This window comes from Amblyraja radiata, chromosome 9 (genome assembly GCF_010909765.2).
Source record: "Amblyraja radiata isolate CabotCenter1 chromosome 9, sAmbRad1.1.pri, whole genome shotgun sequence".
In the NCBI taxonomy this organism is placed as follows: domain Eukaryota; kingdom Metazoa; phylum Chordata; class Chondrichthyes; order Rajiformes; family Rajidae; genus Amblyraja; species Amblyraja radiata.
In genome coordinates, this window is record NC_045964.1 from 51,462,518 (window position 1) to 51,479,991 (window position 17,474).

At 40.3% G+C, this 17,474-nt stretch overlaps 1 protein-coding gene across 6 annotated transcripts in view; it reads left to right on the top strand.

Annotated features, from left to right (window-relative positions):
* Positions 1–17,474, top strand: part of lrrc9 (leucine rich repeat containing 9) — a 147,659-nt gene that overhangs the window by 10,740 nt on the left and 119,445 nt on the right. For 4 of the 6 annotated variants that reach the window (XM_033027397.1, XM_033027401.1, XM_033027398.1 and 1 more), the window contains exons 3-10: positions 1,920–2,138; positions 2,822–2,962; positions 4,017–4,080; positions 7,010–7,080; positions 10,368–10,550; positions 12,899–13,054; positions 15,020–15,237; positions 16,550–16,681. In XM_033027397.1, the coding sequence (XP_032883288.1) occupies positions 1,920–2,138; positions 2,822–2,962; positions 4,017–4,080; positions 7,010–7,080; positions 10,368–10,550; positions 12,899–13,054; positions 15,020–15,237; positions 16,550–16,681 (1,184 nt within the window). Of the gene's footprint in view, positions 1–1,919; positions 2,139–2,821; positions 2,963–4,016; positions 4,081–7,009; positions 7,081–10,367; positions 10,551–12,559; positions 12,690–12,898; positions 13,055–15,019; positions 15,238–16,549; positions 16,682–17,474 lie in introns of those variants that run through there. The other 2 variants (XM_033027400.1, XM_033027402.1) reach the window with 2 other exon arrangements.

Consider the following 17,474-nt stretch of genomic DNA (forward strand, 5'->3'; position numbering starts at 1 on the left):
TGCTGGCTCGAATGGCCGAATGGCCTACGCCTGCACCTATTGTCTATTGTCTATGTCTATTGACTAGACTTTGATATGAACCAGCAACTGCAGTTTGTTGTTTCTACTTAATGGTCAAGATGGATATGGTGGCTGAACATCCTGTTTATGTGCTGGATGACTGACTAAATTATAACATGCCTAATAAGATGAGAGAATAGTAGTCCTGTGCAGAATGCTAAGTCAATAGTGCGATGGACTAGGCCTTGCACATTGAATCCCACATGTAGAACCTCTGCCATTGTAGTCAATGCAATTTGCAAGTAGTTTAGACATCATTTATATCAATATGATGTATCAAGAGGCTATTCAGCCCATGACAGCAGTATTGTCAATCATTTCTTTCCCTGTAACATGGTCTATTAACACCTTACGATTCTCTTGCCATTTGCATACACTATGTGTAATTTACAGTCACTAATCAACCCAACAAAAGCATATCTTTGGAAATGGCAACACCATCTGTGCCACTGTGCTGGTAGTTAGCTGGTGGTTTATGAGGGTAATGGAGTTCATAATCAGGAAAGACTTTTGTTGGTGTAGAGGGATTCACAGGAGGAAATAAATGACTGGCCTGCGTTTGGAGTGGAGAAAGACAGTTTGAAAAGTGGGGGGGGAGGAAGGCTCGGGGAAATGATCATTGGCAGAGTAAGTTTAAAAAAAAAATCAAGATGGAGCGATGACAATCAATGGGCTCAAAGTAGTGAGAGTGTGTTGAGTAAGAAGAAGCAGTGATATGGCTAAATAAAGCATATCTTCCCAAAAGAATATACCCGGAAGAATGTTTTAAACTTCCTGGCAATGAGGAACAGTTATATAGCATTAAAACAGGCCCTTCAACCCAATGCATCCATGCCAACCAATTTGCCGAACTGAGTTAATTCCTCTTGCTTGCATCTGGCTCAACATTTTTCCTTTCTAAGTGTCTTTTACATGTCTTCATTGTCTCTGTATCCACTACTTTCTCTGGCAGCTACTTCCATGTACACATCACTTTTTGTATGGAAAAAGGCCCTTTGAAATCTTTACGTTCTTACCTTAAATATGATGCCTTCTAGCTTAATACTCCATTCCACTGTGGCTGTACTCTCTATTAAAGGCGTGAACTTTGCATACCTCTGCAAGGTCAACCCTCAGGCTGCTATGCTCTCGGGAAAAAGATCCTACTTCACTTTATCTCAAACCCTCCAGACCGATATCATTCTCATAAATCTTTCTTGCACCCTTTCCATTTAACACCATTCTTCCTATGGCAGGACAATCTTATCTGTCTACAGCACTCTAAACGTGGCCTTATCGACGTCTTGTATAATTGTTTCAGGTTGGGAACCTTTTACAGACTCCCAGCCCCCAGTCACCCTGCTCCTTTTCCCTCCTTCGTACACTCCTCCCAACCCCGACCCTAATTTCCCTTTCATCCCACCCTTTCTTCCCCTTACCACCTATATCCCTCCCTTTGGCTTTACATATCACTCTTGCTATCTGCTTATCTGACACCTTTTTGCCTCCTTTTTCCCTTGCTAATCTCCCCCCCCCCCCCCCCCCCCCACCACATCTGTATCCACCTATTGGTTAACAGGCTTAGACCCTTACTCGCCAGCTTTCTCTCCCCTCCAGCTACCAGTCTGAAGAAGTGTCCTAAACTAAAATATCTGTAGATTTCCTCCACAGATGTTGCCAGACTCGCTGAGTTCTTTAGGAATTTTATGTTTTGGTACAGACCTATAATTGTGATCATTTTAAGTACCCTATTTATATGTTAAAGACTTTATGATTTGGCTTTTACTGTTGTAAATGTGGCTTCAGAAAAGCACATTTTGGAAAGCTAATAAATAATATTGAAACTCATCTGCTCGATTTATTTTTGTTTTGCATGTCAGTGTGCATGTAATGGATTATCATATGAGAAGATTGCGCAGGAAGGAGCACAAATCATTCAACTAGAAATGTTTTTCTCGGGATATCCTCGAATGGTGGGACTTCTAAACTTTCCAAATTTAGTTGTTCTTACCTTGGTGAAGCAAGACATCAAACGAATTGAAGGTTTGGAAGCCTGTCCTTTGCTTTCTGAACTATGGATCACAGAGTCCCATTTAGTGGTGAGATGCATGTTTTGTTGGAGACTTTCAAATACTAATTATGGATAGTAGGAATATGTTTCCCTCTTTTCTAAACTGCTGCCTTTTGTTTGATATGTCAATCAATATTGTATGGCCTCCATAATCTACATTTTTTATTGATATCCTTGTGCATAATATCAATACATTAGGCAATTTTGAAATAAAATTTGCCATGGATATAATTAAGTTGTGAAATATTGCAATTTCTTTTCATAACAAATTCTGTGAAAAAATTACATTATAAACTCACTGAATCTTTTGTATCTGAACCCCATAAATTACTTCTGACTCAATGTACTTTGAATTCTCATAACCTTTGATTTTCCAAAGTAAGTCAAAGTAAATGATACAGAAAAGCTATGAGTGTAAATCTGCAATATATTGAGTTACTGATGGAGATATCAGCAAATTCAGTGAGCAGCAGCTGAACATTACCACCAAAGATATTTGTGAAAGTTAAAGGTATTAAAATCTGTTTACAATTTTGAATTTTTTTTCAAATGTGGTGTAAATAACTAAAATTCTTGCCAAGCAATGTCAGTTGAATATTGCTAAAATATTAGAAAGACTAAATCTCAAAATGTGTGTCAAAATTTCATTTTCTTTAGATTGCAATGTTATAAAAATGAGGTTAATTACAAAGGTAACTTCTATTTTTCTAGGACATTGAAGGATTAGATATCTGTACACATCTTCAAAAACTCTACTTGTATTATAATAGGATAACGAAGATAAAAAATCTGGAAAATCTAACAAAGTTGGAGATTCTATGGTTGAACAACAATAAAATTAAAGTAATAGAAGTAAGTATGCCTCTTGGGTCCTTAAAATGTTCTTCTTTACCAAACTTTCAATCATGAAAACTGGTATCTTGCTTTGCCTGTTTAAAGCATTTGTTGCATTTTCACTATTGATGTTTGCATATATATGGAACTCAATACAATGCAATTAACTTTTAGAATATTAATTCCTCAGAAACCATTTTAATTCTTTCTTGGCTAACCTATAGATCATAAGTATTGTTCTTATTCTCACATTACAAGTGTGATTTCCAAATTACATTGTTCCAGCCCAGCAATCAGCAATCCTTGATATTTTAATATTATAACTTTATATTCAATAACTCTTACTCATTTGAGCAGAAACATGACAAATTGAGTTAAAAGCAGAGAAGTGTGAAGTGATGCACATAGAATTAAAATGCAATTCTGAAGTCTCAATGAGCAGACTGACATTTCCTACAGACTGACTGTTCATTGGTGATAAGGCAGGTGTTTTATAATATATTTTGGACTGCCGTGGACGATTCTGGGCTCCATACTAGAAGAAAGATATAAACAACTTAGAAATAACTTAACATAAGAGATTTTTTTCTATCATGTAATATCGAGAGACTGGTGAAGTTTGAAAAATTAGAATGTTGGAGAAGAAGGTTGAGGTTCCCCTATAAAGAGTATCTATTTGCTATAGTTCAGAAAATCATTGGCAAAAATGTTGACAGGCAGTGAAGAGAAATAGTTGCATTTGGAGTGTTATTGCGATCTGAAATGCTATCAAGCTGTTGGAAGTTAATTAAGCAGGTAATTGAGGATAGGAAGTGTACAGACTTGTGGGCATTAGTAAGGATGTGTTTTTTCAGAGATTTGGAATAGGCATTGTGGGCTGGAAGGCTTCATTCTGAGTGGATCATAGAAGGAGGACATTCAATCCATTTTGTGCATAATTTAGGTTTAAACATTGATAGGAAATCGTTAGCATGAAGTAAAGTAAGCAGGATATAGAGAAAGACAACTGAGAGTAGAGATATCATGATAGCAGAAATTATATAAACTGGAACCTTTTTATTCTCCACTGTAGGGGCTAAATACGTTAACAAATCTCAAAGAACTGAATCTCGCTGGTAATTTAATTGAAATGATTTGTGAGTATGATTTTATTACAATTTGTTTATTTTTAGAAACCAATTTAAAATTTCTTGGTTTCTTGTATCTGGCCATGGTATACTGTGACATATCCATAACCTACAGTATACTCTAACACGACCATAACGTGTGATATACTCTGACAAGTCCTTGATGCTGTATTAAGATGTTTAAATCCAAATAGCAGAGGACATGTTGGAGAGGTTAAGCCTCTACCTGTCAGAGTTTAGAACACGGAGAGGGGACTTGATTTAAACATATATAATCCTCAGACAGAATGAACGTGGAGGATGATTCCTCTTCTATGAGAATTTGGAACTAGGTACGATTGTTTAAAAATATGTTGCGGCACATTTTACAGTAATTCTGACATATGAAAGACTTTTCACCATATACAAAACTTGCCTGGCTTATTGAAGTTCCATCAAGTTTGAAGAAGTTTGACACAATTAAGGAAAAAGCAAGTCTTGATTGGCAATCCCCATCTATCACCCTAAACATTAATAGGGCTCATTTAGCCCACTCCAACAGCACCCCCAATGTCCACAACCACTGCCAATAAGTAAGACAATAGTTTTGGGCACATGGGAGCACAGAAAATGGGTTCCCCTTTAATTTACATAACATCCAGTCTCAGTAAAATGAAACCCCTTCCTTTGCAGCTATACCTAAATTCTGGAAAACTCTCTCCAACAGCATTCTGGAAGTGCCTTCATTTGAAGGACTGCAGTGGTTCTGGAAGGTAGTTCAAAGTCAAAGTAGCCTTTATTGTCATTCAGACCTTTCGGTCTGAACGAAATTTCATTGCCTTGCAGTCATACATATAATAAAAATGACAAAAACACACAATAAACACAAATTTAACATCCACCACAGTGAGTTCACCAGGCACCTCCTCACTGTGATGGAAGGCAAAAATCTTAAAGTCCTTGTCTCTTCCCTCCTTGTTCTCCCTCTGCGCCGAGGCGATCCAGGCTTCGGATGTTGTGACCCCGCCGGGTGATGGTAAGTAAGTAAGTCCCGCGGCTGAATCCAAGCGCCGCGAACGGGCCGGTTCAAATTCCGCGGCCCGGGGTGATCGAAGCTGCCGAAGCTGCCGTCCTCCAGTCCAGCGGACGATGCTGTTGATGCGAGAGCTCCGGAAAAACAGGTCACCAACCTGTGACCTGCGAGCTCCCGACGATGACATCCACCGAGGTCGGGTCGGGTCCGAGGTCGGGTCGCCGCTGCCGCCGGAATGCCACAGCTCCGAGGTCGGGTCGCCACTGCCGCTGCCGCCGGAACGCCACAGCTCCGAGGTCGGGTCGCCGCTGACGCTGTTCGACTTAACCTACCTGAGGGCAATAAATGTTGGCATTCTCAATGATCCTCATTCCCCATAAATGAGCAAATGAAATTATCATGACGTGTATTTGTGTAATGCTGAGGAATTTAATGCACTTGCTATCTGTAATTTTCAGACAATTGTTTTAATTTTAGTGTTGGACAGGACCTCCAGTAAATTAAGCTCCATGTCTGTCTCTTTTTTTTTCTCCATCACCACTCGACAATTTTACATCCAACTCCCAATTTTGGGAACTCTTGGACCACACCTCTTCCCCCACCATCTGCCAGTCACACTGAATACCCAGATGGAAGCCCCAATCTCTGTCCCAACTCTCCACAATCCATTGATTTCCAAATAAAATAATCCAACTGCACACCTCTCCTCCCCATCCCTTCCCAACCAGAGCTTGAACCAGGCCTCTGAAGCTGTAACCACAACATCTACTTTTTTTTTTTTTTAGTTAGTCTAAAGTTTTGTGTTGGGGGAAACTTTTACTTTTCTATGTGGGGGAGGGGGGCAGGGTAAGGGGGAAACCGTTTCCCAGTCTCTTCCTGGCGGGGACTATTTCTCCGAGTCGCGTCCTCGCTCCCCACCTCGCGGCCTACCAGCTGGATCGGAGCGGCCTTTCCTGCCGGGGACTGGGAACCGGACCAGGGCTGCTACAGCGGCGGCGCAGCGCTGGAGTCACCGCGGAGCAGGCGATACCTACCTGAGTCGCCGTTTGGAGCTCCGGAGCGTTGGGCCGTTGCTCCAACATCGTGGAGCTCTGGTGCGGAGAGCTTCCAACGCGGGCGGCGCAGACCGTCATCGTGGAGTCCTGGGGCGCCTTGCAGAGGGTCTACAGCAGCAGTCTCCACCCGGCGCGGCCTGCGGACTTTGGAAGCCGCCGACTCCGGTAGGAGGGGGCCGACTCTGGTGTACACGCCGCTGAGGACGTCCCGCAGCCCCGACGTCGGACTTACAACACCCCGGCGAGCGGTCCTGAACATCAGGCCGCCCGTAGCGGCAACTGCGGAGGGCTTGGGGAGGCCCTGACCACGGGGAACAATGGAGGAAGAGACTGACTTTGGTGCCTTCCCACACAGTGGGAAACTTTGATTCTGCTGTGTGGGGAGGTTTTATGTCAAACCCTATAGTGTGTTGTGTCCCTTTTTTTATTGTATGGCTGTATGGGAATTTCATTTCACTGTGCCATCTGGCACATGTGATGAATAAATCTATCTTGTATCTTGTATCCCCAAGATCTGATTTGGGATTTTCAACCCCTTCCACAAAAGCCCAAAAGTCTTGATCTCAGATTTCACATTTTTCTTGCACCTTTGCAGTACTCAAAAGAAAACTGGAAAAAATACTGTCCATTAGCACCCACTACAGAAATTTATAGAGGTGGCCATAACTTGTTCTCCATGATTTTAAACCAGTAATAATGATCAGTAATTTAGTTTCAAGTATGGATGATGTGTGGCTTACATAGAAATTTGTAAGGTCTACTTTCTCTTAAAATAATGGATTCCATAGAGTAAATTTATCAAAACTAATTTTATTTAAATATTCCAATGAAACCATTAAACAACATTTCAAAATAATATTTTAAATTTCAGATAAATCTTTGGACTCCAATGTTCAGCTAAAATGGCTTAACCTGTCAGGAAACAGAATAAACTCCTTTAAGGTACAAATTTTACCATTCAATCTCATTTTGCATTAAAAGAGTCTATATCAGAATGTTTCTCTTTGAAAAATGAATTTTGATTGTATAATTTATTGCACATGGGGGATCATGCCAATATTTATCTGGATAAAGAAGCTATCAAAACTGTTAATCCTGTCCTATAGTTTACCACACAGAGTGTGCTGGATTGGGATAACTACAGTAAATAAATTATTTACTTTGATTCCTGGGAGTGTCTCCAACTATGCAATGTACTGAGCAAGTCACATATTAAAAAAACTCGTAAACTATTGAACCCTGCAAAAGAGCACAGACACGTGGAGGAGAGGGACCTGATGCATTTTGCATCTGGTACATTCATACATTCACTGGCTTAAGAACTGCATCCATATTCGACTGAAGGAAGCCAATGCCCTGGTATCAAAAGATATGTGATAGTAAGTACATTTTGGTTTATTTCAGTTATTAATTATTTCATAATTTTTTTAAGTTGACTTTTTAAATATTTTTTAAAGGTATTTAAGTATTATATCCCAATTTGAACAGCATACATATGTGACAATTAGAGAAATGTAAACCAGTTCTAAATGCCTTTAACAGCAGTAATCTACCACAGGTTATCAGGGTATAGACAACGGTGTGGTCTCAGGACTCGGGGCTATTTTATTTGTTTATTTTAAGGAAGTCTGGATGTTATATGTAGCAATGTTACAAAACTGAGATTTTAAAAATCAAGTCTGCAATTTATCCCATCAGATAAAGCATAAAAATAAGTTTAATTTGACACCTAATTCACTTTCATAACTTCAGTATTAAAACGGTTATGGCCATTTTCATACTCTGTAATTAGCATCTTGTTCCCTACTGCTTTCCATTGACTTAACTCAAAAGCTGTGATCGAGGACAGTCAAAAGCCCATAACTTTCTTAAAAATTAAGAGAACTGAATGAAAATTTCAGTTATTATAGATTGAAGCATTCTGAAACAAATATGGAACAATCTTACTTGGATGACCTGAAATTAAAGCATATAATTAGTTAGTTACCTAATTGTAGCTAATTACAAAATTCAATTACTAGATCTAAACATCTATCCATTTCTTAAGAAAAGGTTAACATTTTTAAATAGCCTAAGTGTCCAAATAACATTCATACAAGAATTCACAATATAACATGATTTTGAAATCTCATTGTCATAAATTTATAGGCCAAATGGAAGGAATTTAGTGTTTAATTCCCGTGAATTATTGGCCATTTTAATCATCTTGCGAGTGTGTTTTTGTGGAACCCGATCGATTGGAACGTTGCAGTTGCGGTGAATTTAAACCCCATATCGGCAGGAAAAACACTGCCGGTTCATACATTTACATAATCACATTTTCGCTGATGAAATTTTGATTAAAGTAATCCTAAGAAGCAAGTTTATATGTAAAACAAACGACTTGCCTTATGTTTTGTCCCATACGTGAGATCCGTTCCGTTGCCTGCGTTGACGGTATTAGAAGTCGCTTTTTATTTTACTCCAGCGCTGAAATTGTCCCGCGGTTTAAAAAAACATTCGACAACGGCAGTCGGAACGATTATTCAGCATTAGGTAGTATCCCGAGAAAATATATCTCTCGGCCAGACAGGAGAAAACGGAATTTTAATCCCGCGCCCCCCCTCAAAGGCGCCAAAGTTGCGCACACGGCCAGTGGCAGAACTGCAGTGCCGCTGAAGGTAAGTTTTGTAACATACCTATTATATGTTGGCTGGAATATTGGCTGAGAGGAGATAGAATGATAAAATAATGAGGCCAAGATAACATTGTTGGAATTTTCTCCTAGAGTGGAAATCTCTAGAGAGCATAGCTTTAAAGTGAGATGGACAAAATTTAAAGGAGATGTGCGGTGCACATCACAGAGAGGTGTGTGCCTGGAAAGTGCTGCCAGAGGTGGTGGTGGAGACAGATAGCTTTTAAATAGGTACGTGGATATGCAGGGAATGGATGGATATAGATGATATATTAGCAGGAGATTATTTTAACTAGGCATCAAGTTCAGCATGGACTTTGTGGGTTGTTTGTCCTGTCCCTGTGTTGCATTGTTTTATATTCGAAAGATTGTGCCTTTGGCTGCATGGACAGGTGCTATGCCACTTGCAAAAGAATCTTTTAACCAATGGTTCAATGGTCCTTTATTGTCACATGTACCTAGTTAGAGTGAAATTTCTTTTTTGCATCCAGTTCAGTAAAACTTAGTGTACTTACGCATAATCATACATGAGCATCTGTAACCAGAGGTCTTGCTCTCAAGAGAAAAGTTCATGGGCCTGTCCCACTTAGGCGATTTTTAGGTGAGTGCACGTGGTGGCCACATGTTCGCTGGTGGTCTCTGGTGAGTCTCCTCCATGGTCGCGAGGAGTTCCCACATTCTGAGAACTAGTCGCGGCCTCAATATGGTCGCTGCAAATGTTGAAAATTTTTCTGTGACCAAAAATTGGTCACCATGGAGATAATCGATAATCCTGTAGTCGTGGGTGCAGTTGTAGTGGGGTCGCCATGTAGTTGTAGGTAGTCGAGGTAGTCGTAGGTAGTTTTGGTTAATTGCCTTTGCTGACCGGTCATTTTCATTGGCTCATTGGGAGAAAAAAACATAACCAGTAGTTTTCAGAACCAAGGATAACCGACTGGTAACGTTAAATGTCTGCCGAACTTCACAGCTGTGTATATCTGGCTTATTAAAAGTTGTCTGGCTTCTTAAATGTTATCTCCACTCCTTCTCCCCCCTTCCCTCCCCTCTTTTAAAGGACTTACCGTACACTGTGCTAGCCGTCTTGATTACAGCGCCAACCTTCCTGTTCATCATGGTGTGTGTCTGTATCACCTTGGCTTTGCCCCGTGTGAATTTCAGACAGCGCTCCCGCCGCTTGCCCTGGCCCCTGCCTTTGCGATATGTTTGTTTGTGTTCCACTGACAGTGGCCGTTCCAGTTCCCGGTTTTTCAGGCGACTGCCGGCAACTTGACAGTCGCCGGCAGTCCGCTGAAAAACCGCCTAAGTGGGACAGTCCCATTAGCCATTTAAGAATGTGATGAGCAGAACTTTGTTTAGTCAAATTTTGTAAGATTCTGATTGAGCTTGATAGATTTTTGGAACTTTCCAAATCAGAGTGGTTTGGAAACAGCGCAGGTAAGTTACAAAATAGATTATAATCTTATTCAAAGGTAAATGACCTATCCCTACTTCTGTTCTTCATTAAGAACAATACCGAAGTGATTTAGTCAACCAGAATGTTTTCTTTTTTCTTTAGGAACTCACTAATTTAACAAGACTACCTGAACTTCAAGAGTTAAGTCTAAGAGATCCACAATATACCGCAAATCCGGTCTCTCTTCTTTGTAACTACACCACACATGTTGTGTATCACATACCCAAACTTTTGAAACTAGATAGTTACGATGTTTCTGGTAAACAAGTCAAGGAGTTTGCTGAGGTAATTAAGTTATTTGTAACTGTTTTTCAGTGTGTATTCACTTTATTTCTATTGTCAATATGAAAATATTTCAAAATTGGGTTATAATGTTTCTGATATATGGGTGAATTTGCTACTACACTGGAATCATACAGCTTGTGAGATGCTTCCTACTTCATATACATATAATTTTATTTTTTTAATCATGTCTCAGTTTTCCTATTCATTTTGTTTTTTGGTATACCAGGTTAAATCTACTTTAATGTTTAACTATTTCACTTGGTGTGGGGGAGCCGCTGAGAATAAAGAGGGACTCGGGAAAGTGGGTGGGGGGCGGGGGGGGGGGGAGCGGAAGAGCGGCTATATTGAATACGTTTGTAACTTTGTCAATACCCTTTACATTGTCACTGTTTGCATACTTGTGGATTGTATGCAAAATAAAGAATTTCACTGTACCAGGTATATGTGACAATAAATTATCAATCAATTTGTTTAAGAAAGAACTGCTGGTGCTGGAAAAATCAAAGGTAGACAAAAATGCTGGAGGAACTCAGCATGTGAGGTAGCATCATTGGAGAAAAGGTGCTGTTTCGGGTCAAGACCGATCTTCAGACTGATGTCGGGGGGAGGGGCAGGAAAAAGAAAGGAAGGGGCAGAGACAGTAGGCTTGCGGGAGAGCTGGGAAGGGGGAGGGGAAGGAGGGAGGGGAAGCAAGGGCTATGTGAACTTAGAGAAGTCAATGTTCATACCGCTGGGGTGTAAACTACCTAAGCGAAATATGAGGTGCTGTTCCTCCAATTTGTGCTGGGCCTCACTCTGGCAATGGAGGAGGCCTAGGACAGAAAGGTCAAATTTGGAATGGGTGGGGGAGTTGAAGTGCTGAGCCACTGGGAGAAGCGACCGCCGAGCCTGCGCTTGGTCCCGCCGATGTAGAGAAGTTGACACCTGGAGCATTGGATGCAGTAGATGAGGTTGGTGCAGGTGCAGGTGAACCTCTGTCTCACATGGAAAGACGGCTTGGGTCCTTGGATGGAGTCGAGGGGGGAGGTAAAGCAACAAGTGTAACATTTCTTGTGGTTGCAAGGGAAAGTATCCGGGGAGGGGGTGGTTTGGGTGGGAAGGGCCAAATTGACCAGGGAGTTACGGAGGGAACGTTCTCTGCGGAAAGCAGAAAGGGAAGGAGGTGGGAAGATGTGGCCAGTGGTAGGATCCCATTGGAGGTGGAAAAAATGTTGGAGGATTATATGTTGTATGTGACAGCTGATGGGGTGGAAGGTGAGGACAAGGGGGACTCTGTCCTTGTTACAAGTAGGGGGATGGGGAGTAAGAGAGGAGCTGCAGGATATATAGAGGACCTCCTCCAACCTCATCTAATGCATCCGCTGCTCCAACATCGCGGCTCTGTGGTACGCGGAGCTCCCAACGCCGGCGTCGCTGACCGACATCGCGGAATCCTGGGGCCCTTTGCCGATGGCCGCCAGTGTTGAATCTCCGGCCGGCGTGGTGAAGTCGGGTCTACGGACTCCGGTGGGTAGCGGCCGATTTGGAGGTCGACGCCACTGGGGTTGGCCTCCCATTCCGACGTCGGAGCTCCAACATCCCGGCGAACGGGCCTGAGCGGCGGGCCGCCCGTAGCGGCGACTGCCGTAGCGGCGGGTGAATATCAGAGGCAGATGACTGACTTTGGTGCCTTCCCTCACAGTGGGAAACTTTTGATTCTGCTGTGTGGGGATGTTTTATGTTGAACTCTATCGTGTGTTGTGTTCTTTATTTTATTGTATGGCTGTATGGTGATCACATTTCACTGTGCCAACTGGCACATGTGACAAATGAATGTATCTTGTGTCTTGTAGGAACAGCACCTCATATTTCGCTGAGGTAGTTTATACCCCAGCGGTATGAACATTGACTTCTCTAATTTCAGATAGTCCTTGCTTTCTCCCTCCTTCCCCTCCCGCCTCCCAGCTCTCCCACAAGCCTACTGTCTCAGCCTCTTCCTTTCTTCCCCCCCTTCCCCCCCACATCAGTCAAATCTGTTTATGTTATTTAACTTTTAAAATGGCATCGTTTCAAGTTTGGACGTGAATAATCAACTCTATATGATGCTAAATTAGGCAACATAATTGTTCCTGTAGCCTTTTGTTCGTTTTCAAAGAAAAGGTGCAATTTGGCAAATATTTATTGAGCTTTTAATAATATTTCAGAAATGACCTCAAATATTATCTTTTTTACAATTTCTAAATGTAGCTTTATATTAAAAATGATATAGATGAGAATGGGAAAGAATGGAAAATATTACCTTTAATTTTCTGTTTAATGCTAGAATCAAAATAAATATAAGGATTTAATTGATTATTTTTTCCTTTCAGTCAACTGTGATGAAAAAGACCATGTATTACAGCATGCGTGTAAAGACCATCCATTATCAACTTGCTGAAATCATAGAAAGGCTGAAGAAGCAACGGAGTTACCTGCAGGAAATACCTCTGGAACGACTAAAAACCATCAACTTTGTCATTAAAAATGTAAGTACATTGATTATCATAACCTTACAAAGAAGTCATCTTCAGCCAAAAGTGTGTATTTTGTCTCTTACCATTATGTAGTGAAAGTGTTCAGATGGTTTTCATTTATTTCTGGTGGATAAGGAATTTGCTATTGTTTAGAACTCATTGAAAACTTCATAGAAGCAAAATTCAGCTCTCTGTAAAATGAAATGTTTACCTTAATTAACTAAGATTAATATCCTTCTAAGTAAGTAAAACACCAATAATCTTTACCTAGAAATCCCATTGATTTAGCATCAGGTTCACCAGCTTAGAAATAGGAATACAATGTTATAATATATTACAACATCTTACACTAAAGATGTTTCAATAACATCTGAGAGTCTGGAATATCTGCTAGTCTGTATTGCTGAAGTCTCTAGTGTGTCAGATTATCAGATTTTTACTGTATTCTTTTTTGAGTTGACTGGATCAAGAAATTTTAAGATTGCACTCAAGTTGGGTATACCTTTCCAATATCCTGGATGCCGCTAATAATGCAGAATGTGAAAATCTTGACGACATCTCTCAGCATTGAACCCAGCAATTAATTTCCTTCCATATACAGAGATACGGTGTGTTTATTATAATATTTACATTGTAACCAGGTTCATTTTCTGTGACAGTACACTGTTTCTTTCCTGCTTTGTTATGATTTTAGTTCTGAATTATAATTTTCCCATCATACGTCATAATATCCAAATATTTTTCAATTACAATACTTTTCCTGTGTGGGGGAAAAAAAACATTTTCTGGTGAATGCGCTCTAAATGACATTCTAACTCTGTCAAAACCTTTTTAGTTTTCCATGGATAATTGATACATAATTGTTTTTTAATATTTTAAGATGTAGTTAAACTTTAATTCTCTTCTTAAATTACAATTCTAAAGATTAAATTTCCTCAGCGACTTTTACTTTATGTTGTTCTTCCCATAACCCCTCTTTTACAGTTTAAACCCTTCAGCAACACTAGCCAACACATCCATGAGGCTATGGAATAAAGGACCTGGAATAAAGGACCCACCTTCCTCAGTCCCAGGAATTTAATCTCTCCCTCCGGTACCATTTCAGTTTAGATTAGAGATACAGTGCGGAAACAGGCTACTCGGCCCACCGGGCCCGCGCCGACCAGCTATCCCCGCATATTAACACTATCCTACACACACTAGGGACAATTTGTGCATTTACCAAGCCAATTTACCTGCAGACCTGTATGTCTTTGGAGTGTGGGAGGAAACCGAAGATCTCGGAGAAAACCCACGCAGGTCATGGGGAGAACGTACAAACTCCGTACAGACAGTACCCATAACCGGGATCGAACCCGGATCTCCAGCGCTGCAAGCGCTGTAAGGCAGCAATTCTACCACTGCACCACTATTACTCAGTGATCTGATTTATCTATTTTTCCTATACTCATGAGCAAGTGGCATATTACTTCAGAAATCTATCCTGAAAATAATCAATAAATTACTAATTGTCTAACTTTGAGTTGGTCTGCTTATCCAAACCTTTATCAAAAGTATTATGTCTATTATTTTATAGTTAAAAGAGAGTACATTTACTGCTTCAAATTATTTTCAATTTCTGACTATTGATTTCTCCACTGTTATTAATCTTGTCAGATGTTCCAGTAATTTCAGATTCTTTGTTTCACCCATGCTGCTTATAATTCGCCATACTTTCTTACCAATTGATTCAGATCCAGAGATAACTTCCATTGGTATATGCAGTGTACTGTCACTGAATTTTTCATTGGCACAGATCAGACAATGAGGTAGCAGATAGTTGATTGGTTGTAAACCTAATAATGATAATGCAGCCATTGAGTCAAGCTCAAAGATTCATCTTTTTGACTATTACTTTTTAAACAAGTTACTGAAAAAAATTGGAGATTTTAACAATGAAAACAATAAATAGATAACAAACCAATATTCTTGAAACAGCTAGAATCTGAATTGACAATGTTCCAAACGAGCAAAAAGAGAATTTCTGCGCTATCGTCACTGAATGGGTTGAAGCATACAGGTGAGATGGAAGAATTGCAAACCAGTGGCAGTTGTAGTAGGAAAACTACAGAAGATCATAATACAGAGGAGAAATTTACCCAAAAATTGGATGCTCTGAATAAAAGATTAACATTTTGGAACACAAGGCTGGACGAGTGAGTAAAGGGTTTCTGATACACTTTTTTTCTGTGAGGGGTTTAACTTCTAAAACAATGTCTCTATGATGGATGACTATAAATTCCTGTGAAAGTATAAATTATAATGAGTATTGTCATGGTGAGAGTGTACATTGCTCATATCTAAGCTTCCCCCCAGTCTAGTTTCAGCAAAAACACTGAATCAAGCACTTGAACAACTAATCTTTATTTTAATAAAAGCGCAATTACAGTTCAACTACTGTACCTATCCCACTGCGGGTTCGATCCTCGTATCTACCTGATCAACCTCTAGGCCTTGCTCAAACAGAGACACTCCAGAACATCACACAGTCCCAAGCGCTCTCCCAGAAGATCGACATGGGACCTCGTGGTAGCGGACTTTTATATGTCCCGGGACCTCGAGGGGCCGAACCACATGGGGGTGGTCTCTTAATAATCCAATTACAGATATCGATTAACCCCATACATAACAGACATTTCCCTTCCCAATAATACAGCAGCTCAATACATTGTATTCAAACTGGACTTCACAAGGAAGCCAACTTAGAAACATTTACCCTGCTCTGCAAGAAACCCAGACAAGGCTCAATACCTCATCCAATTAACACTCGGCAACGTTGAACTCTGCAACATTATTTACAATTATTTACAAGGTGTATGTCTGGTTTGCAGCCATCCAATCCATTCTATGCATTTTGCATCGAATTGACAGGGTCTGCAGATGTTCTTATTCTTTTCTTGCAATTTGTATCTAGGCACTGGCACCACTCCACAGCTTGTCCCAGCTCTGCAGAGAGCAATTCCAAATTGACCAAATTCTCCCAGCAGCCCTGAAGCTTTTACCCCATTTTGAAGTCTAGCCTCTCCAATTTAGCCAGGATTAACAGGCGAGATGAATTGCAGACTAATGCTATGGCATTGGTGATGGCGAAGGGACATAACTGAAGAGTTATCAGAACACTACACTTCAGGATTGGAGTGAATTGGGTTAAGATTGGGGCTTTGTCAGTGAGCGATGGGAAGTGACTGGTAGTGAAATGTCATTTAAACTTTTGTGCCAAGGATCAAGGCAGACAACGATGGAAATATGAAGGGTAAGAAATATTTGAAGATTGAGATACTTGGGCAAACTTGGTGTTTGAACAGACCCAGTAGCATTATAGCACCTAATTTTTCAGACATAAAACTTTAATAATGTGGATAATATCAAACATTCATCTTGTGATGGACTGTGTAAAATACATAATATACCAACGTAACATTTTTCATGTTTTACAAATATATCAGTAGACATTTTTTTACTCCGCAGAACTGAAGATGCCTATGAGATGGAAGTAAAGTCAGCAACTGAATTTTTTAATTTGAGTATTCTGTTTCTATTAATTGAACTGGAAACTGTGGGAAACATTCGCTTTGAAGAAGGCACGCCTTCTGATGTGTGGTATGGTGACACCTACAAAATACATAGCAAAATATCTTGCATTCCTGCATGGAAATGTTATTAAAATATTATTTGAATAGTAACAACTAAAATGCTGTAGAGATCACGTCTAAAGTTTCACCACCTTGGGTAAAGATATATTACTCTATGCAGAAATAACTGGTTATATTATACCCATTCCATTGGCTTGACAGCACTTGTATTTTTTAATTCCTTTCAGTAGCTCAACAATAATATTGCTTTTACTGAGTCACAGGATCATAGTATGAAAATTATGAGGGGCATAGAAAGGGTGGACGCACAGTTTTTTACTCAGAGTAGGGGAATCAAGAACCAAAAGACATAGGTTTAAGGGGAAATATTTAACCATATAACCATATAACCATATAACAATTACAGCACGGAAACAGGCCATCTCGACCCTTCTAGTCCGTGCCGAACACATAATCTCCCCTAGTCCCATATACCTGCGCTCAGACCATAACCCTCCATTGCTTTCCCATCCATATAACTATCCAATTTATTTTTAAATGATAAAAACGAACCTGCCTCCACCACCTTCACTGGAAGCTCATTCCACACAGCTACCACTCTCTGAGTAAAGAAGTTCCCCCTCATGTTACCCCTAAACTTCAGTCCCTTAATTCTCAAGTCATGTCCCCTTGTTTGAATCTTCCCTACTCTCAGTGGGAAAAGCTTTTCCACGTCAACTCTGTCTATCCCTCTCATCATTTTAAAAACCTCTATCAAGTCCCCCCTTAACCTTCTGCGCTCCAAAGAATAAAGCCCTAAC